The sequence below is a fragment of the Microcaecilia unicolor genome, chromosome 4 (assembly GCF_901765095.1).
Source record: "Microcaecilia unicolor chromosome 4, aMicUni1.1, whole genome shotgun sequence".
Taxonomy (NCBI): domain Eukaryota; kingdom Metazoa; phylum Chordata; class Amphibia; order Gymnophiona; family Siphonopidae; genus Microcaecilia; species Microcaecilia unicolor.
Window position 1 is genome coordinate 168,879,782 of NC_044034.1, and position 26,105 is coordinate 168,905,886.

Genomic DNA, 26,105 nt, shown 5'->3' on the forward strand with positions numbered 1-26,105 from the left:
TATGCATGGGGACATCAAAGCATATCATTGATATTCTAACAGGATGGGTGTGGATAGGTGAGGGGTGGGGTGATCAACAGAGACATACAGCTTTATGGTTTATAATGGGCTAGGAACCCCAGATCCTTGTTAAGTCCTTTCTGTTGGGTGTTAAAATATTCAATCATTCTGACTTCAAAGGTCTTACGTTCTTGTATGGTTTTAAAGTTACCTTTCAGGATTCTCACTGTGAAGTCACTGGTACAGTGTCCTGGTCCTGTAAAATGTTGACCAACAGGCGTGGGAACCCTGCTGGCACCAGTATTGTTCATATGATGTCTGTGTAAATTGAATCTTGTCTTAAGCATCTGGCCTGTTCTCCAATATAGCATCCTTCGTTACATTTTTTACACTGAATGATATATACCACATTGGAAGATGAGCAAGTGAAAGATCCCTTTATGTTGAATATCTTTCCTTTGTGGATGACTTTGGGGTCCTGTGAAATATTTTGGCATAGTTTGCAACTGGATAAATTACAGGGAAGTGTGCCCTTCTGTTCCTTTTCAGTCTGTGATGGAAGTTTACTTCTGATTAGCTTGTGTTTTAAATTGGGTGGCTGTCGGAAGGCCAGTACTGGTGGGGATGGGAATATCTCTTTCAGTAATTCATCCTCCTGGAGTATAGGTTGTAGATCTCTTATGATTTTCCTCAGTTTTTCCAGCTCTGGATTGTATGTCACTACAAGCGGGATTCTGTCTGTGGATTTTTTCTTTTTGTACTGTAGCAGATTCCCCCTGGGGTTCCTAGCCCATTATAAACCATAAAGCTGTATGTCTCTGTTGATCACCCCACCCCTCACCTATCCACACCCATCCTGTTAGAATATCAATAATATGCTTTGATGTCCCCATGCATACTTCCTACCCACCCCCCTCCTCCCACCCTGTCAGACTGTCATAGTAATGCTTGAATGTTTTCACTTATATACACTGTCAGCTAGCACATTTGCTTATTTCCGATCTGAGGAAGAAGGGCAACCTTCGAAAGCTAATCAAGAAATGTATTAAGTTATGTCCAATAAAAAAGGTATCATCTTATTTTCTTTTCCATGTTTTATTTTGTTTGATTTCTATTGAAGACCAAATTTAGAGTTTCTTTGGTCATTAAGAGAATTGGTTGGGCTTTTGACCTAAATTATATGCGATTCTTATTGTTTATCCATTGCCTTAGAGATTGCAGACTTTTCTCTCATTAAAAGAGTGAATATGAGAGTTTTTCTCTGTGGTTTTGGGCTGGTGGGTTAGCCAATGATGAGAGCCAGTCAGTGGTATCTTAATATATAGATACCCTGGGCGTATGAGGCTAATTATTATTAATTAACAATCTCTAGGTCAAACGCTCAGTTGAATCTCTAATTCAAGAGCAAATACACATTACTTAGTTTCTACTGTATAAAGGTAACATAGACACTTATGTGCATTTATAAAATAGGCTTCTAGAAGCAAACACATGAGGATGTCCACACAAAAAATTTACGTCTTCTCCAAAAAAGGTGTAAATGTGTGTGTGTACCTACGTGTTTTATAAAGATATATGCATTCATCGAAACTCCACCTCTTTTCCACCCAAACATCACTCTTGGGAATACCTAGGGGCAAATCATGAAAAGCAGGCATGCTCTTTCCAGGCACATAATTTTTGCACGTATCTGTTATTACTCAGTTTTAGAAAAGCCCTTTCCTGTATGTAAAATGGGCATTGCACGCAAACAAAACTGTTTTACTTAACTACACCACTTACTTGCAACCCACTCCCCCCCCCCCCCCCCCCCCCAAAGAATACAGAGCTCTAGCTTTCTTCTTTTATTTTATAAGGATTTTAGAAAATCTGTTAACCCTGTATGTGCTTTGTAGCCTTTCAAAACTACACAAGCTATAATATCTCATATCACTCACAAAGGTTTGCTGTTTATATCATTAGATTAGCACAGTCAGTTTAGCAAGAGCATCAAAAATTATGCTCACTAGAAACAGCTAGACCACATAGGTTACAATGACACAAATAATATCACACATCACAGGAACCAACTAGATCCCATTCCATGTGAAGTGATGTGGGACACTGGCTAAAAATGACTTTTTCCAGGAGTTTAGGAGAATCATGAAGTAGCTCATAGATGTTTAGGGAGTTCAGGAGCAGCCTAACGGTTAGTGCAGTGGGTGGAAAACCTAAGGAACTGGGTTCAATTGTCACTGCAGCTCCTTGTGACTCTGGCAAACCCTCCATTGGCCCAGGTACAACAGCTTAGATTGTGAGCTCACTAGGGACAAAGAAAGTACCAGCATCTAATATATGTAAACTGCTTTAGTTGCAGCACAGAAAAGTGGTATATCAAATCCATAATCGTTTACCCCTTTAAGATGGCGATGTGGTAGTAAACCCCCTAATTCTATAAAGAGATGTATTTTTAAAGTACTTAGACTTGCAAAATTACACAGTAACCTATGGAACTTTGTAAGTCTAAGTGCTTTGAAAATGAGCCCCATACCCCCGGATTCTATATAGTGTATAAATCTAGGCATATTCTATAACTACGCATGTAGATTAATTGTTTTAACAAGCTGTTAAATGTTGTTAACGGCTTTTAACAAGCAATAACGAGTACTAATTGGCAAAAATTAGAATTTACGTTCGTACATTGCTAAGCGTATTCTGTAAAGTACTGCGCCTAAATTCTAATGCGTGCAGGCAAAAAGGGGCATGCTTGGGGGCGTGAAAATAGACATTCCAAAATCTACACGTGTTGTTATAAAATATGGGCCAGTGCATGTAAATCTATGCGCAGGGATTTACACCAGCTTTTCACTGGTGTAAATGGATGTGCGTAGATTTAGTCACATGAACTACACCTAAGCATATTCTAAACACCACACGTAGATTTATGTGTGGTATTTAAAAGATGCTTAGGCATGATTGCCTAATATGCATTAATTTTAGGTTCCATATATAGAATCAGGCCCATAGTGTGCCACAGATTAGGCACCTTATTTTAGGTGCTCAAATGGAAATTAGGCATCCAAATGGGGGTAGGTTAGGTGCCTAACTGCTAAACAGCATACAGAGAGCACAGCATTCTTTGAGATGTATAGCTTAGTAACATAGTAGATAACTGCAGATAAAGATCTGCACAGTCCATCCAGTCTGTCCAATAATTTCACCCCGTGAATCATCAGCACATACTCTGGTATTTATTCAGAAGTATTTGCAAACCCCTGAAAACCTATGTATCAGCTACTAAGAACTTTCATTTAAAATTCCTAGCAAAATAGTTTCCACCTGATGAGAGCATTTCTCCAGTTCATTGGTTTCATTTTTTGTATTTTTACACATCTATCTATCTATCTATCTATCTATCTATCTATCTATCTATCTATCTATCTATATCTACTTATCATTTCTATAGTGCTACAAGGCATATGCAGCGCTGTACACCATACACAGAAGACAGTCCCTGCTCAAAGAGCTTACAATCTAGATATGACAGGTAAACAGAACAATTAAGGGTAAGGGAATAAAGAGGTGAGGACAAAGGACAGGGTAAGTGAGTTAGGAGTCAAAAGCAGTGGTAAAAAGGTGGGTTTTGAGTTTGGACATGAAAACGGCTAAAGACGGGGCTAGATGTACAGGCTCGGGAAGTCCATTCCAGGCGTGAGGTGCAGCGAGATAAAAGGAACAGAGTCTTGAATTAGCAGTAGAGGAGAAAGGGACGGACAAGAGAGATTTATCAACAGAACGAAGCACTCGATGGGGAACGTAGGGGGAGACAACAGTGGAGAGATACTGGGGAGTGGCAGAGTGAATGCACTTATAGGTCAATAGGAGAAGTTTGAATAGAATACGGAAATGGATAGGGAGCCAGTGAAGTGACTTAAGGAGAGGGCTAATGTGGGCATAGTGACTTTGGCGGAAAATGAGTCGTGCAGCAGAGTTTTGGATTGATTGAAGAGGAGAGAGATGGCTAAGAGGGAGGCCGGTGAGTAGTAGGTTACAATAATCAAGACGGGAGGTGATAAGAGTGTGGATAAGGGTTTTGGTAGAGTGCTCAGAGATGAAGGGATGGATTTTGCTGATGTTATAGAGAAAGAAACAACAGGTTTTGGCAGTCTGCTGAATGTGAGCAGAGAAGGAGGGAGAGGAGTCGAAGATGACCCCAAGGTTATGGGCTGATGAGACAGGGAGAATGAGAGTGCCATCCACTGAAATACAGAAAGGGTGGAGAGGAGAGGTAGGTTTAGGGGGAAAGATGAGGAGCTCTGTTTTGGCCATGTTAAGTTTCAGGTGTCGTTGAGACATCCAGGCAGCGATGTCAGATAGGCAAGCTGAGACATTGTTCTGGATGCTGGTTGAGATTTCGGGGGTAGAGAGGTAAATTTGAGAGCCATCAGCATTGAGATGGTATTGAAAGCCATGGGAAGATATCAGAGAGCCAAGGGAAGAAGTATAGATGGAGAACAGGAGAGGACCGAGAACAGAACCTTGAGGTACACCGATTGGTAGAGGGATAGAAGTGGAAGAGGAGCCACCAGAGTGTACACTAAAGGTGCGAAGTGAGAGGTAGGAGGAGAACCAGGAAAGAACAGAGCCCTGGAATCCAAATGAAGATAGCGTGTCAAGGAGTAGGCTGTGATCAACAGTGTCAAAAGCGGCGGATAGATCAAGAAGGATGAGGATAGAATAGAGACCTTTGGATTTGGCTAGGAACAGGTCATTAGAAACTTTAGTAAGTGCAGTTTCATTTGAATGAAGAGGGCGAAAGCCAGATTGGAGTGGGTCAAGAACAGCATGAGATGAGAGAAAGTCAAGACAGCGGCGGTGAACGGCGCATTCAAGTAACTTGGAAAGGAAGGGGAGGAGGGAGATGGGTCGATAGTTGGAAGGACAGGTAGGGTCAAGTGAAGGCTTCTTCAGGAGTGGTGTGACCACAGCATATTTGAAGGCATCAGGAACGTTCGCAGAGGAAAGAGAGAGATTGAGGATATGACAGATAAAAGGGGTGAGAGTAGGAGAGATGGTGTTAAGAAGATGGGTAGGAATGGGATCAGAGGAACAGGTAGTTCGTTTTGAGGAGGAGAGAAGAAGTGATGTTTCTTCGTCAGTGACCTCAGGAAAGGAGGAAAAGGAAGGAGGGGTTGAGGAAATAGGGGAACGGACAAGGGGAGGGAGAGGTGGGGGTGGTTTGGTAGAGAATTCAAGGTTAATCTTCTGAACCTTGTCATGGAAGAACTCAGCTAGGGTTTGGGGAGATAGTGAGGGGGGAGTTGGGGTGGAGACACCTTGAGGAGAGAGTTTAGTGTGGCAAAGAGAAGTCGAGGGTTTGAGCCGAGAGAATTAGTCAGCTGGATGTAGTAGTCCTGTTTGGCAAGCAAGAGAGCAGATTGGAAGGAGGTCAACATGAATTTGAAGTGTGAGAAGTCAGCAAGGGCATGAGATTTCAGCCGGAGGCATTCGGCGGAACGGGTACAGGAACGTAGGTAGCGGATTTTAGGGGTTAGCCAGGGCTGGGGTTTGGTACGTCTTATAGGACGGGGCATGGGAGGTGCAAGAATGTCTAAGGCAGAGGATAGAATGGTATTGTAGGAAGAGACGGCATCATTGACAGATTTGTATGGTGTAGTGGTAGAGAAGAGGTTCATGACATTGGAGGATAGGGTAGTAGGGTCAATGTCCTGGAGATTCCTAGATAAATTGGTTAAGACTGGACGGGATTGGGTGGGAGGAAGTTTAAGTGTGAAGGTTATTAGATGATGGTCAGAAAGTGAGGTAGAGGAATTGGAGGGAGAGCAGTTATAGGAAAATATAAGATAAAGACAGTGACCATTTTGGTGGGTAGGGGAAGTGGAGCATAGTTGAAGATTGAAGGAGGATGTTAAGGTGAGGAGCTGAGAGACGTAAGAGTTGGAGGGATCATTAACATGAATGTTAAAGTTGCCAAGGATGAGGGAAGGGGAGGAAGGATTATGAAAGAAGGAAAGTCAAGCATCAAAATCGCTGAGAAAGGATGAAAGGGATTATCAGGGGGACGATAAATAACTGCTATTCGAAGAGGCAAAGGAGTGAATAGGCTGACGGAGTGGACTTCAAAGGAAGAAAACAGAAAGACTGAGGTGGCGGAAGAGATTGAAATTTGGAAGAGGGCGAGAGTAATAGACCAACACCACCACCACGGCCAATAGGGCGAGGAGTATGGGAGAAGAGATAACCACCATGGCAGAGGGCTGCGACTGAAGCGGAGTCATCAGGACAGAGCCAAGTTTCAGTTATCTCGAGCAGATGGAGGCTACGAGTGATAAAAAGGTCATGGATATAAGGAAGTTTGTTGCAGATGGAGCGGGCATTCCATAGGGCACATGAGAAGGGCAGAGAAAAGGGGGGGGAGGAGAGGAATAGAGATGAGATTGGAGAGATCACGGTGCAACCTGTGCAAATAGGATGAGGGTTGGTGGGGGGGACCAGGATTAGGATTGATGTCTCCGGCAGAGAGAAGAAGAAGGAGTAAGAGAGACGGAGGAGGGTAGGATAAGAGTGGTGATAAGGGGGACGAAGGCGAGATGAGTTCAGACAGAATGGGGAAGGTAAAATGAAAGGGATGAAGTGTTGAAGGCAGAAAGCAAGGAGGGAGGAAGAGGACAAGAGAGATGGTGAGGTAGTATAATGAACGAAAGGGCAATGTATAACAGTAGTGCATAGTGGTTTCGGGTGGAGGAGTAGATTGGGAAGGGACAGTACTAGGAGGAGAATGTGAAATGGAGCCATACGAATAGATTCAGGCAGTCCTAGGCGTCAGCTAACAGTCACAAACAAGGTGAGGCAGTTGAGGCTGAAGGCTAGAACAAAGGAGTCAAGATTGCAGGACTGGAGTTTAAACTGCAGGCTGGAGCAGATGATGCCGGCAGAAGCAGAGGTTGCAGGACTGGAGTTTAGGCAGGATATAACCTGCTTTAGGTGGGAAACACTTAGGGCAGCTTACAGCAAACTAGTGCAGCTGGAGACAGAATCATACAGGACAGGGAGCATCTTTATCATATGACCCTAGAACACCCATCCCCTTGGCCCCATAAAGAGAACTTTCTAGGGTAAAAAAGTTGATACAATGAAAACAAATACACAACACTCACATGGCTAAGACCGAGCTTATTGTCTTTCCACCCAAACCAACTTCTCCTCTCCCTCCACTCTCTATATCAGTTGATAACACCCTCATCCTCCCCGTCTCATCTGCCCGCAACCTTGGAGTCATTTTCGACTCCTCCCTCTCCTTCTCTGCGCATTTCCAGCAGATAGCCAAGACCTGTCGCTTCTTTCTCTATAACATCAGCAAAATTCGCCGGTTCCTCTCTGAGCACACCACCCGAACACTCGTCCACTCTCTCATTACCTCTCGCCTTGACTACTGCAACCTACTCCTCACTGGCCTCCCACTTATCCATCTATCCTCCCTTCAATCCGTTCAGAACTCTGCTGCACGTCTTATCTTCCGTCAGGATCGATATGCCCATATCACCCCTCTCCTCAAGTCACTTCACTGGCTTCCGATCAGGTACTGCATACAGTTCAAGCTTCTCCTACTTACCTACAAATGCACTCGATCTGCATCCCCTCATTACCTCTCTACCCTCATCTCCCCTTACGTTCCTACCCTTAACCTCCGCTCACAGGTCAAATCCCTCCTCTCAGTACCCTTCTCCACCACTGCCAACTCCAGGCTCCACCCTTTCTGCCTCGCCTCACCCTATGCCTGGAATAAACTCTCTGAGCCCATACGCCAAGCCCCCTCCCTGCCCATCTTCAAATCCTTACTCAAAGCCCACCTCTTCAATGTCGCCTTCGGCACATAACCATTATACCTCCATCCAGGATATCTAGACTGCCCCAACTTGACATTTCGTCCTTTTTAGATTGTAAGCTCCTTTGAGCAGGGACTGTCCTTCGTTGTTAAATTGTACAGCGCTGCGTAACCCTAGTAGCACATTAGAAATGTTAAGTAGTAGTATTTTTACGCCACTACAATGGAGGCAATGTTTTCAAATGTATCTTACAAAAAAAAAGAGATAAATGCCCAGAGCTCATAAAAGATTTTTTTTTAATTAATTGGATCAAACAGCATTAATGATCTCTCAACTTACATAAATACATAAGTGCATAAGTAATGCCATACTGGGAAAAGACCAAGGGTCCATCGAGCCCAGCATCTTGTCCATGACAGCGGCCAATCCAGGCCAAGGGCACCTGGAGAACTTCCCAAACGTACAAACATTCTATACATGTTATTCCTGGGATTTTGGATTTTTCCAAGTCCGTTTAGTAGCGGTTTATGGACTTGTCCTTTAGGAAACCGTCTAACCCCCTTCCTAAAGGACAAATCCATAAACCGCTACTAAACGGACTTGGAAAAATCCAAAATCCCAGGAATAACATGTATAGAATGTTTGTACGTTTGGGAAGTTCTCCAGGTGCCCTTGGCCTGGATTGGCCGCTGTCGTGGACAAGATGCTGGGCTCGATAGACCCTTGGTCTTTTCCCAGTATGGCATTACTTATGTACTTATGTAAGTTGAGAGATCATTAATGCTGTTTGATCCAATTAATTAAAAAAAAAATCTTTTATGAGCTCTGGGCATTTATCTCTTTTTTTTGTAAGATACATTTCATCTGTAAATATGGGATTTCAGCAATAGAGACTAAAGTAACAAGAGATAACTTTACTCTTGTATCGCCCAGTTCTTCATTGGTCCAACAATACTTTATTTTTAGCAACTTTAGTACGTAACTTCCTATGATATTGATTTGGGAACAAGATAAATAAATAAATTTTGAAAAGAAAAAAAACATAAAAACAAAAAGTTGAGTTGCTAAAATAAAGCATTGTTGGACCAATGAAGAACTGGGCACTTAAGAGTTGAATATCAGTGCCGACTCCATCCCTGGTTCACGTGCAGTATAGATGGCTTTGAGTTAGGTGCTTACCGTGAATTTCAGCAGCACTTAGCCAGTTAAATGCCACTGAAAATTACTGGCTAGCCTCGACCAAGTGATTTAACCAGTCAGTGGCCGGCTAAATTGCTTTGAATGTCAGCCCCTTAGCTTCCATGGTATCATTCATAGCACCTACCCCCTACCCACCAGACAGTTATATATTTATACCTCAGGATCATTATGGTTCCGGTGGATGTCAGCAAAGCAGAGGAGACAGAGAGCCTGGAGTGGCCGGTCACCATGCTGCAATGCAATCTTCATCGACTCCTGTAATTAAATAGCAAAATTCAATATAAGAAACAAATCCTACATAGGCCCTTGAGAGCTAGTAAGTTACCCTGACATACAGGATTCTAACTTCCAGATTCTGTATAGGTTGCCCAAAGTTGGGAGCGCAAATTTGGGCATGGATCGTAGATCAGTACATAAACTAGTTAGCTAATTAGGTGCCAAAAACAATAATTGGTGTTAAGTGCTTAATTGGCAGTAATTAGGAGTTACACAAAGATCTGCCTTATTCTATAACGTGCATCTAAATTTCATAGTGCACAACTCCAAAGGGGTGTGGCCATGGGAGGGGTATGAGCAGGTCAGGCGCATTCCCAGAAATTAGGTGCAATGTTACAGAATACCTGCATTTGCGTGCCTAACTGCCATCAGTTGAGCACCTAGATACATCCCAGAGTGATCCCAAATCACAAAAATATAATAATGAAAAACTCCTTGTGCAAAAACAAAACAGAGGATGTATCACTCCTAAAATAAATCTTTGTATAGATAATGGTTCCTCTCAGCTATCCAAGCTGTGATGCTCCCTCACTTAAGGCTCCATTGGCAATCAAGAACTCAGTCTACCAGTGGCGTACCAAGGGGGGGGGGCGGTGGGGGCGGGGCAGAGGGAGCATGAAAACGAAGAGCCGGCAGGCGTGCGGCACCCCACCCCCCCCAGCGGCGTGCACCCGGGGGGGGGGGGGGTTATTTCACCGGGGGATCGGGGGGGTTTCGCCGGTGGGGGGAGGCGTCGCGCTGTTCCGGGGGGGCGCTGCACCCGGGAGGCAGGGCGCATCAGCGATCTGCCCCGGGTGTCAGCCCCCCTAGGAATGCCACTGCAGCCTACCATAAGGGGCTCTTATTTGATGCCCAGATATATCCCAGAGTGAACCAACATTCTCTGTTTTGTTTTTGCACAAGGAGTTTTTCATTATAGTTTTGTTAATTTGGTTTACTCTGGGATATATCTGGGCATCAAATAAGAGCCCCTTATGGTAGGCTCATAGTTCTTGACTGTCAAAGGAGCCTTAGGTACGGGAGCATCACAGCTTGGATAACAGAGAGGAACCATTATCTATACAAAATTTATTTTAGGAGTGATACATCCTCTGTTTTGTTTTTGCACAAGGAGTTTTTCATTACTGTATCTGGGGACAAAACTATGAGTGTGTAAGTAGGTGTAACTGTGAGTGTATTTGTATGTGAGAATATTGCCCAAATATCCCTTTGAGACATTGGGCTTCTTTTACAAAGCTGCACTACCGATTCTCAGTGCAGCAAATGGGAAGAAGCCCATTCAATTCCTATGGGCTTCCTCTCATTTGCTGTGCGGGAATCGCTAGCACAGCTTTGAAAAGAAGCCCATTGTTTGGGCAATATTCAGAAGTGTTCACTCACATAAAAAAAACAGTTTGAACCTTCCCCTCTCCAAACCCACCCTACATGTATGTAAAAGGTGGGCTGGGCTGATCAGGGAAAGAAAGGTATCAGTCACATTCTTTGCACTGCTTCAATGCAGATGCAGAATACATAACTATCCTTTTGAAAATGAACTTGCAGTACCCCACAGATCTTCCATCCCCCTGCAGGGTTTGAATATTACTCCTTTTGAGTATGCAGAAAAACTAACTGCTATGCTCAGAGGTTAAGATGGGTTTGTAGCAAACTAACCCTCTCCCCCTTTTTACAAAGCCGCACTAGTGGCTTCCGGTGCAGTAATGCTGATATAACCCATTCAAAGTGAATGGGGGTAAAGGATTTATGAGCTCATATTGTTCCTAGAGTACCCTGGGATTTTGTTTCCTCCTATAAGAACTCCTTTTCCTTAATGATCTTTGTGCTAATCTGTAGGTGGCATCCCAACCTTGTGGCTTCTAGAAGCTGAGACAGATAGGGTTAAGATAGCTGCCTGATCCAGAGCAAGGGTAAGTAATGAAGCTGCCTGGTTGCTTGGGTTACCAGCAGAGAAAAATCACTTATAGAGAGACAGAGCTTCTGTAGCAGATAATTGACAAGCAGTATAATTGGGAATAAGGCCAGCATCCTATGTCCCAAATAATTTTGAGAAAACAGGCCAGAAGGGCTGGCTGTGTATTTATGAGAGAACGTTTCTGTCCTGAAGAGTTCTGAAATGCAAGTTGGTTTGTCAACTATAACTAGACAGTATTTTTTATATAATCCATTGCCTTTTCCCTGCCTGTTTGCACATTTAATCTTTTAAGTTCATGGGTTCTCCTTATTAATAATAAATTATTTAGGGCCTACCAGTGGCTACGTGGCAGTGTGGTGCATAGCTATGCAGAACACCCTCAGTTTGCCTCCCTGAGCTAGGTGTTCTGCTCCCTATGCTATGCAGGCAGCATGAACAGCTCTCAAGAGGAAGGTTAGGGAACAGTGGTCCTTGAAGGGTGACACCTAGTGACCAGATTTAAGGTCCATGATTACAGAGTTCTAGTAGGAGCCCTGGTCCAGGATTATGCTACAAGACTGGGTATACTTGGAGGGGGAAATATAAAATACAGGAAAGAATACCCATGGGGGCATCAGATTCCAGCTCTGGTCTCAAATTATCTGGAAGCACAAAGGAGCAGGAGAAAATTGCCTGGCCAAAAAACAGTTGGGTTTTCTTTCTTTTTTTTTAGTTTGATAGCTCTGTGTCTGCAATTAATCAGTAATCCATGGATCTGTGCTACTGCATGATCCCAGTTTCTTTGTTTATAGCCTTTTGGTGTCCTTACAGGGAATTATGAAATCCCTAGTATTTTGTGGGGCAATGGAGACCCTAAAAACTGCCAGGGGATAGCTTGTAGATAGGGTATTTGCCCAGGGCAAGTGGGAACCCAATTGGCAGGTAGAGGGTTTCCAGGATAAGAGCATATGCCCAGATGCAGGCAAGACCTCTGCAGTGTTTGTCAAAGCCCTCACATGGCTAAAGAATGTTAAGTATTTAATGCACAGTTAATGCCCAGATACACTATGTTAAAGGGTTTTGCGGTGTTTGCCTGTTATTGTGCATTAAATCATGCATTATTGAATTTTTCCCAATTTGTCAGGAGTGTGACATGGGCAGAGAGCGGGCAAGGAAACATTAGCCAGTTAGCACATTGCACTTACCTTGCGCTGCCTAATGTAGAGTTAACCCGGGAGCATGGGCACCTCCTAAATAGGAGGCGACAAGTTTTTCCGCATTAATCCTTAGCAGATACTGCATGCTAATGGAAATATTAATGCAGACCTGCACTAAAAATTACTGGGACTGCGCCTTCTTGATGCAGAATTAGCTTTGGGCTTGCTGTGCATTAAAATCCTGCTTTATAATGTTTTAAGCCCAAAACATAATACATTTTTGCAAAAGGGCCCCTTAGCTTGGTGACTGTGTAAGGTAGTGTGAAAGTGTTACGTAACAGGGACTTCCTGAGGCACTACTAAGCTGACCTGGAAGTATCTTGGATAATAACAAATTCAACTAAGAATGTTTTGGAATAGTGGAGGAATAACCTAATGGTTAGTACAGTGGCCTGAGAACCAGGGGAATCATGTTTAATTCCCCCCGTAGCTCCTTGTGACTCAGGGCAAGTCATGTAACCCTGCATTGCCCCAGGTACAAAATAAATACCTGTATATAATATATAAACTGCTTTGATTATAACTACAGAAAGACAGTATATCAAATCCCATCCCCTTTCCCTTATAATAAGATGGGGCGAAGGATGTCTCAGCATAGTCATCAGATGGGGCTACAAAAGTCTTGGAATGTCTGGTTGTTATTGTCTAGTTATAGGAAGTTTGTGAGCTGTTCATGTGAGCTGCTAAGTAACGGTTTTAAAAAAATGTCTCCCTTTAGAGGGGTTAGAGCAGTGATTCCCAAATATTTTACTTTGATGGAGCCCTTAAAATACTTTTTCAGGCACTGAGAAACCCTCAATTTATGTAAACATATATATGTTCATACAAACAAATTTTACAATCCAATTTCTTGAGGAACCCCTGAAGAGAGTTTGTGGAATCCAGTTTGGGAATCACTGGGTTAAAGGATTTTTGGATTGGCAGCAGCTGTTAGACTGCAGTTCCTGTCACTCCAGTTCTCAGCCTTTTTGTGTTGATGGTTATCTTTGAATGCTGCCAAAGTTAAACTGCAGACACAGAATCACATACTCATTGATACACACATTCAAATACAATACACAGACACATTACTAGACAGGGCTGTCACAAGGAATTGGCAAGAAAGGTATCCAGGGATGTGGCCTATCTGATGGGGTGAGTATGTGCACTCAACAGGGCAGGGAAGCGCTAAAGGCAACCCTTGTCCAGGGTGATGTGTGGTCTAATGACATACACACTAAGAGGCACAGAGATACTAATGCAGTCCCGCATTCTCTCTATATACTGAAGCATGTATACACACAAATAAAATTTTCACACATATAAATATATTCATGCAACATCTATACTCAATAATAAGGAGTGTAATTTGCAAAACCCCTTTACCCACATAAATAGCTAATTAGAAATATAAAAGGGTTATCTCAAAATTTTCACCCTATATGGAGGTCACAGTATGCATACTGCAGAACATGTGTACTTTGTTCAACTGGCCACAACAATTTCCATCTCTTCCAGTTGGTAACAAAGATCTTCTTTGAATGTGCTATGCCAGATCTTCTTTGGTCTCTTTCTCATTCTTTCACCCCTGTTGGTGTCCATGGCATTGTAATTTGAGATGCCAGTTATTATACAGTTTTAGAATATGTCCAGCCAGCAGAACCCTTCGCTCAGTTACAATATCTTGGAGCCTCCACGAGTCCCTCTTTCTTCCCACTGGTAATTATAGTCATGATAGGTGACACTAAGAATTCTTCAGTGGCATTGCTGATGGAATACATTCAGTTTCTGGACTATCTTTATAGTCATTTTCCATGTTTTTCAGGGACAGATCATGGCAGGACACTAGCTTTATAGAACTTCATTTTCATCATAATGTTGATTGTTGCTGTTGCCCATATTTGACACATTTGCTGAAATGAGTGGAGGAGTGGCCTAGTGGTTAGGGTGATGGACTTTGGTCCTGGGAAACTGAGGAACTGAGTTCAATTCCCACTTCAGGCACAGGCAGCTCCTTGTGACTCTGGGCAAGTCACTTAACCCTCCATTGCCCCATGTAAGCCGCTTTGAGCCTGCCATGAGTGGGAAAGCACGGGGTACAAATGTAACAGCAAAAAAAAAAAAAATACTGATACCAACTAGGCAAGCATATAATGAATATCCCTCTCGACACTATCACCACTGCCAAGACAGATGAAGTTGTTCCCATCTTTGACATGTGGCTGGTTAATGATTATTTGTGTACAGGCTTGAACACAAATTTGCATGATCTTCGCCTTTTCATTACTGATTCACAGTCCAGTCGTCGTCTCCAAACTGGTAGTCAATTCCTGTGGATGCTTTTTTCTCTCAGTAAAGTTATATCATCAGTAAAGTCCAAATCCATAAGCCAAGCCTGATTGTTCCACTGAATGCCAACATTTGGCTTGTTCACTGTTTCCCATGACAAAGTCTATAGCCAGCAGAAACAAAAGTGGTGAGAGAGTACAAAGCCTTGTCAAAGAAGAAGTCTGTAGTGCTGGTGATTGTCTTTACATAATAATAAGAATTCAGACAAATATTCTTTAATATATTGATATACAGTTGGAAGATATCATATATTCTTGCAATGCTCCAGATTGATTCCTTGGGCACACTATCAAATGGACTTCTTGAAGTCAATGAAAATTTTTGAGGATGGCTTTTGAAACTCAAGGCTTTGTTCAATGATGTTTTGTAGTGTAAAGATTTGCTCAGTGCATGATCATCCGCTGCAGATCCTGCTTGCTCTTCTTGCAGGATGGCATTAACAACCTGTTGCAACCACTTAAACAGCACGGTCGGGGTGCCAGAATACCTCTTTGGTTGATGGGACAAAGCTCAGTCTTCTGCTCTACCCCAAACCCCACCTCAGACTCCTCCCCTAGCATGCACCACTGATTTTAATGTCATTTTTTTCTTCTCTACTGGCATCATGACCATAAGAGAATTATTTATTTATTTATGCATTCTTGTATCCCACTGTTATCCAAAAACAAATTTTGATTCAAAGGGGACTGAAGAGGTTGTAATCACCTGGGACATTTCTATCCAACTGATAAGTTTGATGCAAAAGAACTGGACATGGTAGTAAAGGAGAAAAAACTGAGAACATCATTGAGATTAGAAGTATTGGTGCACGTGATTATTTGTTGAATCATGTGAAGAGGGATAAAATCCTCAAGGCATGGACATTATTAAAAAACACCATCATGGAAGCCCAGACCAGAAGTATTCCATGTATTAAAAAAGGTGGAAAGAAGAGTAAACAGTCAGCATGGGTAAAAGGTGAAGTGAAAGAGGCTATTAGATCCAAAAAAGCATCCGTCAAAGAATGGAAAAAGGATCCGAATGAAGAAAATAAGAAATGCAGTTAGAAACCAAGAAAATGTGGCAGAAATTTAATCTCAGGAAGAAGAGGATGCCACAAGTCCATGAGCATAGGTCTGTGTGTTTCAAGGCCCTGTGCCTGCACTGCATCCACTTTTTTCTTTGCTACCAGAAGGGGGAGGGCAACAGCAGCAGTAGGAGGAAGAAAAAAGAGGGAAGGTAAGATGAACCACTCCTGTCCTGCCACTGCCAAACCAGAACTGCTGTCCTAGGCCAGTGGGCTGGGTTTGGCTCCAAATTTTAGTACAGAAGACTTCGCTAGGGACTGACAGACATGTAATACCTCACCAGTGATGTGATGTCACCTTTCTTTGGTAACTTGATAATCACCCCTTGCTTCCATCCTTCTGGGACATATTCAACATACCAACATAAGTATAATTGTCTTGTTAGTTCTTTTACCATCCCCAATCCACCATACTTCATCAGTTTCACTGGAATCTGGTCTGATCCACTGGCTTTGTTACTTTTCAATACCTTTATTGCCATATTAACTTCTTTCATAATTTCCTCTTACTTGACTCAATTCATCATTGGGAGTAAAAACATAAAAATCAAAAGTTTCAACTGGCTTTGGCTGATTTAACATTGCCCTGAAGTGCTCAATCCAGCACATTTTGTTCTTGTTTTAGCAAAATCTTTCCATTTTTACCCTGGGACAGGGAACTTTGTACAGAACCTGAATGTAACTTGCCTTTAGATACTAAAAGAGAGATGTAAGCTAAAATCTAAAATAAATACAAAGAATAAAATCACTCATAAATGCACACACCCAGAGAGACCTTTGCACACACTAATACAATCATCCTATATAATAATTTGTACCTCTAATATTCCATGTCTGGCTGCCTGGGTTCGTAACATCTCCTGACGTCAGCCAGCCTCCAGGGTTCCATTTCCATTCCCCCTCACTGTCCCACCCTCGCGTCAAGACGTAATGATGTCAGAGGGCAGAACAGTGAGAGGGAAGGGAACGCTGGAGGCGAGCTGATGTCAGGAGGGATGTTACGAATGGAACAGAAGCCAGCACCAGCCAGCCAGAGGATGTTCAAAATCGAGGTGAGGGAGGAAGGGGAGGGCAGGGCAGAGGAGAATTAATGGACATGGAGGGGAGGGAAGAATCGCTGGACATGGAGGGGAGGGCAGGGGAGAGAGAAAAAAAAAGCTTACAGGACAGCCTTCCTAGGGCCCGTTTCATTGTTCAGGAAATAGGCATGGTTCCACTAGTATATTAATAGTTACATTCAAACAACCACTTATACAACCATACACACCTTAAACATACATCCAGGAACATATATACATATATTCTAAAGCATACCCCATCTTATAAACCCATATATTCAGACTGGGGCAGCAGAACACCTTTTTCTTAGTGAACCACCCCTAGCTCTGCCCTCTAGCTCACACCCCAATTTCTCATTTTACATTTACATAATGTTATTCTTACCTATATTTTTATTTAAATCATATACAGAGTAATTATTCATTCATATGAGAAATTCCCACACAAACCAATAAAACTCCACCAACAACAGATGCAGAACAAAAGTAAGATGCTTCAATTTACAACTCATATGTTACTAAGAACCAAAGATCTATGCTGTTGAAAAAACATGAGACAGGCTAACAGCAGTAAAAGCAGAAAACTTTTTAATGCTTATACAACAATGCTCATATTATGAATTTATAACTCGCTCAATATTTTTAAGAGTACCCTCAGAAATATCCACCTATTTTAAGGCAATATCATAAGTTTTGCCAGGTGGCATAGCACATCTTTCATAGGGCTAACTTATTCATAAGTGTAGGTGCTATTGCCTGAATCAACGGGACCAACAAGATTATTCATTAGGACCAATTTATGCATGGTTGGATCAAGAGCGTCACCCTCAACAGGGTATCTTACAAAAAGGAGTACCAGAAGGCTTCACTAGTTCTGATGATAATTCTGATGGAGGATTTAGTGTCCAGGGACATCATAGAGGCAGAGGAGGACGTTCATGCAAGCGAGGTGGTCGCAGAAGGGGCAATCGAGACAGCCAACAACAGTATTATCAACAGCACTGTATATATTAACCACATGTGCATATGCCAGTGGGGGGTACTAGCTATCCGTACCATGCGGCCACACTGGCGTTTCCGACCACTTCAAATATTCCAGGTTCAGCATCATTTTTTCCCATAGGTCAACTAGGAGCAGGTCCACATATTACCTTTCAATCTTCAATGATAAATCCACCTTTGATGCAAATGGGAGCATCTACGACATCAGCTGCACCAGTTTTTTTTTTAGGGGGGACAGGTCCGGTAACCAGATCCAGTCAACTTCGCAATCAAACGTGATTAATATCTCGGAGAAACCATTAACACCCATGCAATTACAAGTATTAGAACGGGTTCTATCATTTATACCTACTGTACGCCACAATTCTCTTAACACTCGTATTGACTTGGCTTGCATTTTTCGCAACTTGCAGGTGAAATTGTTTTTTTCTAAGTGTAATAACAATTCATGGGATACTTCCATCTTTCGTCCAAAATCGAGATGGTCCCCTCCAGGGCCTATGGACTCACATATAGCTATCTTCAAAGACTTAGTGCTTAGAGATCTTCAACAATTAGAATCCATTGAAATCAAAAAATGGGCTAAGAGGAATTGTTTCTTTAATTTTTCTAATTAGGAATGTTTAGCTCTACAAGAATTGTCCAATGACACTGACATTGTCATACGCCCTGCTGATAAGGGAGGATCAATAGTAATTCAAGACACGGATGCATATGTTAAAGAAGTCCAACGTCAAATTATGGACACTCAATATTATGAATTATTACCTGGAGACCCCAAACTACACTTACAGGCGATAATTGCTGAGGTCGTGGATGATGCAGTGCAGAAGGGATCATTAACAAAAGCTGAATCCCGATTTTTGAAATCTCCTCACCCACGTACTCCAGTTTTTTATACTGTGCCCAAGGTACATAAAGATCTTTCCCAGCCACCTGGTCGCCCTATAGTGTCCTTGATGGGCACCATTTTGGAGCCATTGTCAAAAGTGTTGGATTATCTTTTGCAACCTGACGTCAAATTGGCCAAATCATATATACAAGACATGGCCCACTTTTTGAGATGTCTTCAGGATATTGACAACGTTTCTACAGAAGTAATTCTAGTTACATTGGACATTGAAGCCTTATATTCTAATATCCCCCAAGAAGCTGCACTGAGGATTGTAGAGAGGATGCTGATGAAAAGATCGGATGGCGAGAGAATTCCTACTGCTTTATTACTGACTTCCCTACTTTCCTCCCTGGCCCGCCCTCGTAACTTACGTCAGACGAGGGCGGGCCAGGGAGAAAAGGAGGGAAGTCCGAAGAGGCGATCAGCTGTTATTGCCGGTGCAGCACCTTCACACGGAGGTGAGAGGCGCTGTGAGGGCCCGGTGGCAGATGGAGGGGGCGGGTGGAGGGGGGAGCGGTGACGATGACCTCAGGGGGGGCGGAGGATGGCGGGTGGAGGGGGGAACGGCGGCGGCGACGACCTCAGGGGGGCAGCGAGGGCGGGGCCACGGGGGGGGCGGAGGATGGCGGGGAAGCTGTCATTTCAAGGAAGGAAGGAAGGAAGGGAGGGGGGCCGGGGCTGCGTAAAGTTCTGATTTCAATGCAGGGGGGAGCAGGGAGTGGCGGCGGCAACCTCGGGGGGGGGGCAAGGACGTCCATAAAGGACGTGTGTGGGGGTTTTTTAACGTCCTTGGCATGCGCAGAGCAGCCAGCATAACGCTTGGCTGCTCTGCACATGCTCTACCGGTCGATTATCCAATGGTTTTACGAAGGATTAGAGAATGCAAGTGAGCAGCAATGAGCAGCTCATTTGCATTCCCTTTCCTTCATGCATAGCCGTTCCCTACCAATTCGCTATGGAATTCGGTACGGAACGGCTCTAACGACAACTTTAGTGCATCCCCCCCCAGAGTCACAAGGAGCTGCAGTGGGAATCAAATCCAGTTCTCCAGGATCAAAGTCCAATGCACTAACCACTAGGCTACTCCTTTTATAAAGGTGTGGTAGCATTTTTAGTGCGTGCTAAGGATTAGCACACACTAAATTCTAGAGACGCCCATAGCAGTATATGGGCATCTGTAGCATTTAGCACACGCTAAGAACACTAGCATGCCTTTGTAAAAGGGGACCTAAGTTAACTGGACAAATCAGATTACATAAAAACTCAGTCCTATCTTTGTCCGGTTTGACTTAGGTGGTTAAGAGCTATTGCACTTAGCCAGATAAGGGATAGCCAGCCGCACAAACCCGGATATTCAATGCCAGTGGCTGTACATGGCCCGGCACTGAATATCTGGGTATAACACTGCTGCTGGCCAAAAAAAACCGCTGACCACTGCCAGCTGAATACGTTTGTTAGCTGAAGTGATGGAGAGAGAGGGCGGCATTCCAAAGGTCACAAGGAGTATCAGAAGGAGAAGCAAGATTTGAACTCTGCCTTCCCTGGTTCTCAACCTGCTGCTTTATCTACCTGGCTCCTCCTAGATAGGAAATGGTGGGGGGGGGGGGGGGGGGGGGGGAGATGGTGAAAAGTGAGGCAGGACTCAGGGATTGCATGGAGGAAAGATGAGATGAGATGAGATGGGACTCAAAGATGTGGGAAGGAATATGAGATAAGTGGGAGTTAAGGACTAGGGGGGAAGGGAGTTGAGGTGGAATAGGGATGGCTGTCGTTTGTAACAACATAGGAACGATGACATATACCATGTTTATGCATGTCATTAATAAAAGAAAATTAACAGAAAAGAATAAATTTTGTGGGTTTAAAAAAAAAATATTTGTATGACATCAGTAACAGCAACATAAACTTCTTCCACTGCCACTATGTGAAGTAACACAAAACCTTATAAATAAGCCACTCCCAAGCCTATCATACCATAGCAACACCAAGTCCAAGAACTCAAACTACGACAATCCTGCCTATGAAAAGTCATCATTGCAAATATTGTAGAGCACCAATACCCTTCTAAATGTATGTAAGTACATAAGTATTGCCATACTAGGAAAGACCAAAGGTCCATCGAGCCCAGCTTCCTGTTTCCAACAGTGACCAATCCAGGTCACAGATACCCGGCAAGATCCCAAATATGTACAAAACATTTTATACTGCTTATCTCAGAAATAGTGGATTTTCCCCAAGTCCATTTAATAACGGTCTATGGACTTTTCCTTTAGGAAGCCGTCCAAACCTTTTTTAAACTCCACTAAGCTAACCGCCTTTACCACATTCTCTGGCAACGAATTCCAGAGTTTAATTACACGTTGAGTGAAGAAACATTTTCTCCAATTCGTTTTAAATTTTCTGCATTGTAGCTTTATCGCATGCTCCCTAGTCCTAGTATTTTTGGAAAGTGTGAACAGACGCTTCACATCTACCCGTTCACTCATTATTTTATAGACCTCTATCATATCTCCCCTCAGCCGCCTTTTCTCCAAGCTGAAGAAAACAAAATGGGCAGTCACAGATTCCTATACAAATCTATACATTAACAGGGTCATTCACTTTAGCAACACATAGAAAACACAGACCATCATCTAGTAAAGAAAGAGATTACAAATGTATAGAGAAAAACTGAAATGGAAAACCAAGAAACCTGTGAGATGCAGGAAGTGCCTACTCTCATATATCAACTTGCCCATGATTCCGACACATAGGTCTCACATATTGAGAAAGGAATAAAATATATATATAGAAAAAGTGATAGATATAAAAAAGAAAGAGAGATAGAGATACAAAGACAGGACTAAATATATGAATAAGATTAAACACCAACATTGGTGCTTAACGTTATACATCCAGCCCCGTTGAATATTGGGTCTTTATTTATAGTTATTTATTTAATATTTATTTTCTACGTTTATGAAGAAATTCACCCAAGGTGGTTATTTATTTCCATATAAGCCCAGTACTAAGGGCTTATATTGCCCAATGCTCAAGGGGTCTGGATAGCTATCCATTTAACTAGTGTCCTTGAATATACATATGGCATGCAACTGCACTCATGATTATACGTTAGGTCTGCTATTTAGTACGCTTAAATGCAAAACTTATCCAATTAGCAGCTGAATACTGCTGAACATATACCCCACGACATTTAACTGGTGGAAAGCAGTGTGGTTAGCTGCCGGCGGCGGCGCTGACCCCAGATAGTCATTGCCGGACCAATTTAGGTGACCAGCATTGAATATGTAGGGGTTTTTTTTGGTCAGCTTTAACTTAAACGGCTATATGAATATTCAGTGCTGGCCGGTTAATAGCAGGCAAAGACAGGACTGCTATTTATGAGATCTGATTTGCCCACTAAACTTAGTCAGCCAGCACTTGAATATGCACAATATAGCCGGTTAGCCACTATGCATTAAGGGGGTCTTTTACTAAGGCACACTAGCGATTTTGCGCACGCTAATATTTAGGAAGTGCTAAACATATTCCTATGGATGTCTCTAACATTTAGAACGCCTTAATAAAAGAGGCCCCAAGTGTTAATATTCAGCGGAGATAGCTGGCTATCTTGTGCTGAATATTAGGCGCTATTTACCAGCCAGGACCCATTCCTGGCTGGTTAAATAGCACAGAATATTGGGCCCATAAGTGTCAGCACTGTGTTTGCCCTGGCCCAACACAAGCCCCTTTTTAAGCACATAAAATCTGGCCATTTAGGTGCTCATTTTCAAAGCACATAGACTTACAAGGTTATATGGAGGGGCATTTTTGATATGACATCTAAGTCCGACTTTGGACATTTTGCACAAAACATCCAAAATCTGAATAGGAATAAAGATCATTTTCAAAAAAGAAAAACATCTTTTTTTTTTAAAATAATGTTTTGAACAAGGTTTTGTGCTGTGGACATTTTGTTTTTTTGGTCCATTTTTGAAAAAAAAAAAAAAAGAATAAGTGCAAAACAGAAAATCAAGGATGTAGAAGGAGCCAGCATTTTTAGCAGACTGGTCCCCCAGACATCCCAAGAGAGCACTTCTGCTCCCGGGTACACACCTCACCTTTGCTCCCTTATCTTGTCCCCTGAGCCCTCTAAAACCCACCTAAAATCTACTGCCCCCTACTGTACACCACTACAATAGTCCTTATGGGTGAAGAGGTGTGAGGATGTTATAATGCCGTTGTATCGCTCCATGGTGCGACCGCACCTTGAGTATTGTGTTCAATTCTGGTCGCCGCATCTCAAGAAAGATATAGTAGAATTGGAAAAGGTGCAGCGAAGGGCGACTAAAATGATAGTGGGGATGGGACGACTTCCCTATGAAGAAAGACTAAGGAGGCTAGGGCTATACAGCTTGGAAAAGAGACGGCTGAGGGGAGACATGATAGAGGTATATAAAATAATGAGTGGAGTGGAACAGGTGGATGTGAAGCGTCTGTTCACGCTTTCCAAAAATACTAGGACTAGGGGGCATGCGATGAAACTACAGTGTAGTAAATTTAAAACAAATTGGAGAAAATATTTCTTCACCCAACGTGTAATTAAACTCTGGAATTCGTTGCCGGAGAAAGTGGTGAAGGCGGTTAGCTTAGCAGAGTTTAAAAAGGGGTTGGACGGTTTCCTAAAGGACAAGTCCATAAACCGCTACTAAACGGACTTGGAAAACTCCAAAATTCCAGGAATAACATGTATAGAATGTTTGTACGTTTGGGAAGCTTGCCAGGTGCCCTTGGCCTGGATTGGCCGCTGTCGTGGACAGGATGCTGGGCTCGATGGACCCTTGGTCTTTTCCCAGTATGGCATTACTTATGTACTTATGTAAGAGGGCACCTATATATGGGTACAGTAGGGTTTTGGTGACTTTGGGAGGGGTCACAGTTTCCATCACTAATGTGAAAGGTAGAGGGAGATAGGGACCCAAGTCCCCCACTCCATAGTGCACTGCACCACAGGAGCTGGCGGTAGTGCCAGATTGGTGCGTGACAAAGTGGTGGCAGATTTACCGCTGCATTGTAAAACGGCCCCTAATGATTCACTTGGTCTTAAGTCTAGAGGATGTTGGGAAGATGAACACACTGGAAACATTGTTGATAGGTGATGATTTAGAGAGACTGAAGCAAATCAATCTGAACCCGAGAGAGGTCCTCAAGCAATCTGACAAGCTAAATAGTGACAAACCAGAGAGAACTGATGGTATTGCCACAAACTTCTGAAGAAATTCAAATAAGGAATTATAGATCAGCTACTGGTAATTTGGAACTATCATTAAAATATGCCACTGTACCTAAGCACTGAGGATGTAATGCCAGTTTCTAAAAAGTGCTCTAGGAGTGATCCAGAAAACTACAGACTAGTAAGTATGATTTAATGCTGGGAAAAAGGGTAGAAGCTATTGTTAAGAATAATATGACTGGCCATGTGGATAAACATGGCTTACTGGGGAAGAGCCAGCTTAGATTAAGCAAAGGGAAGTCATGCCACAGTAATCTATTTTAATTTTTTGGATGTATAAATAAACTTGTGGGTATGACTGAACTGACCAGTATATATGGATTTTCAAATAAAGTCCCTCATAAAAGATTTCTCACTTCAGGAAATTAGAAAACCACAAGATAGGAAGCAATGTCCTGGTGTGACCTTTCAGTTGGTTAAAGAATAGGAAACAAAAAGAAGGCCTAAATAGTTGATTTTTCCCCAATAGAGAGAGAAAAAAAATAGGAGAGTAGTACAGGAATCCATTCTGGAGCCTGTGTTTAACTTATTCATTAATAATCTGAAAAAGTGATCAAATTTTCACACGACACAAGCAGACCTTGAGGAACTGCAAGAGAGCCATATGAAACTGGGGAAGCGGGAATCTAAATGGCACATGAAATTTAAAAGAATTGTTTTCAAAGCCATTCATGCTGGTAAAATATGTTTTACCTGCATAAACCATCTTATCTGAAAACTGTCTTCTTTCACAAGGCTAAAAGTACATGTAGCATTCTGCACTGCAAGGAGAGCTTTCCAGAAGGCATAAAAGGCAATTCTATAAGCTGGCGCTTAAATATGGGCACCAATAGTATGCCCAGTTTAAAATTAGTAGTACTTACATGTATGGTTGATGCCAATAATTGGCAGTTACATGCGTAAGTGCTAGGCACTATTCTATAAACAGTGCAACTGTCGGGGGGGGGGGGGGGCATATGCATGTCACCAAGTGATTCACCCAATTTATAGAATACTCAGTTACAGGCATTGCATGGCTCACTTAGGTATGCCCATTTACACCAGGCATTGACCTGTCATAAGTAGGTGCACCTAACTTTTTGGTTCACCAATGCAGCTTTGTGCTAATATTTTGTAACAACTTAGCTGTGCTCTGGCACACCAATGCAGCTTTGTGCTAATTTTATAACAGCATAGCTGTGCCCTTAAGCCATTACAGAATTAGTGCTGTGTGCACCACTTTACTTTATGGTGCTTAAGATGAGGTGCCGATTTACAGAATAGCCGCCATAGATTCTCTGTCAAAGATAAGTTAGGGGCTCCTGAGTTTGCAATTGGTGTCTTCAGTACATTATGTCTTTACTCAGGGTTCTGCTTTTTCTATAGCAGGAACATTAATGTGGAATGCCTTGCCAGGTCAGCTTCACTTAACACCTAGATTCCAGCAATTTAAGAAATTATTAAAAACACAGGTATTTGTTCAAGCATACTATTGATATAGTGCAGTTTTTAAAGTTATGACAGCAGCACTTTATGTTTTAGATTATGTTAATAGTATTTTGTTATATTTTTGCTAATTGATAATGCTTTGTTTTACATTGGTATGTATGTTTTTATGGAAACTGTCTAGTTTATAAGGTGGGTTAGAAGTGTTTAAAATAAATAAAGTATACTGGAAAACATTACACAAAACATTCTGGTACAATCTTTTTTTTAGAAGTCTAGTAGATACATGGCAGGGACAGATGATTCTTTGTGCTGATGGCATTTCACATTTTAGGGCCAAGGGAATACTGAATTTAAATAAAGCTGACCAATACTTTTCCTTTAAAACCAAAATTTTCTACAGTCCAATGTAAGCAGGTGCCTCTGGCTTCCCAGAGCTTGCTTGTAAAGAGAGATGGCTGAGGGGTATGTCAGTTGTTGAGAATGGAATGCCTTCACTACCACATCATTTGTTGTAAATACTTGGCCTGTTTTTCATGCCTGGGTCAAATTACTCCTAGGCGACAGGGCTTAGCATAGGCAACTGCAAGGAATGACAGTGTGCATTCAGAATGAAGCAGGAGCTCATGCCATTATGCTATGGAAAGCT

At 42.5% G+C, this 26,105-nt stretch overlaps 1 protein-coding gene across 1 annotated transcript in view; it reads right to left on the reverse strand.

Moving 5' to 3' along the window:
- The window catches only part of RAPSN (receptor associated protein of the synapse), an 85,748-nt gene that overhangs the window by 29,077 nt on the left and 30,566 nt on the right, over nucleotides 1-26,105 (reverse strand). The window contains exon 5 of the mRNA XM_030199488.1: nucleotides 9,183-9,281. Within this exon, the coding sequence (XP_030055348.1) occupies nucleotides 9,183-9,281 (99 nt within the window). The remainder of the gene's footprint in view (nucleotides 1-9,182; nucleotides 9,282-26,105) is intronic.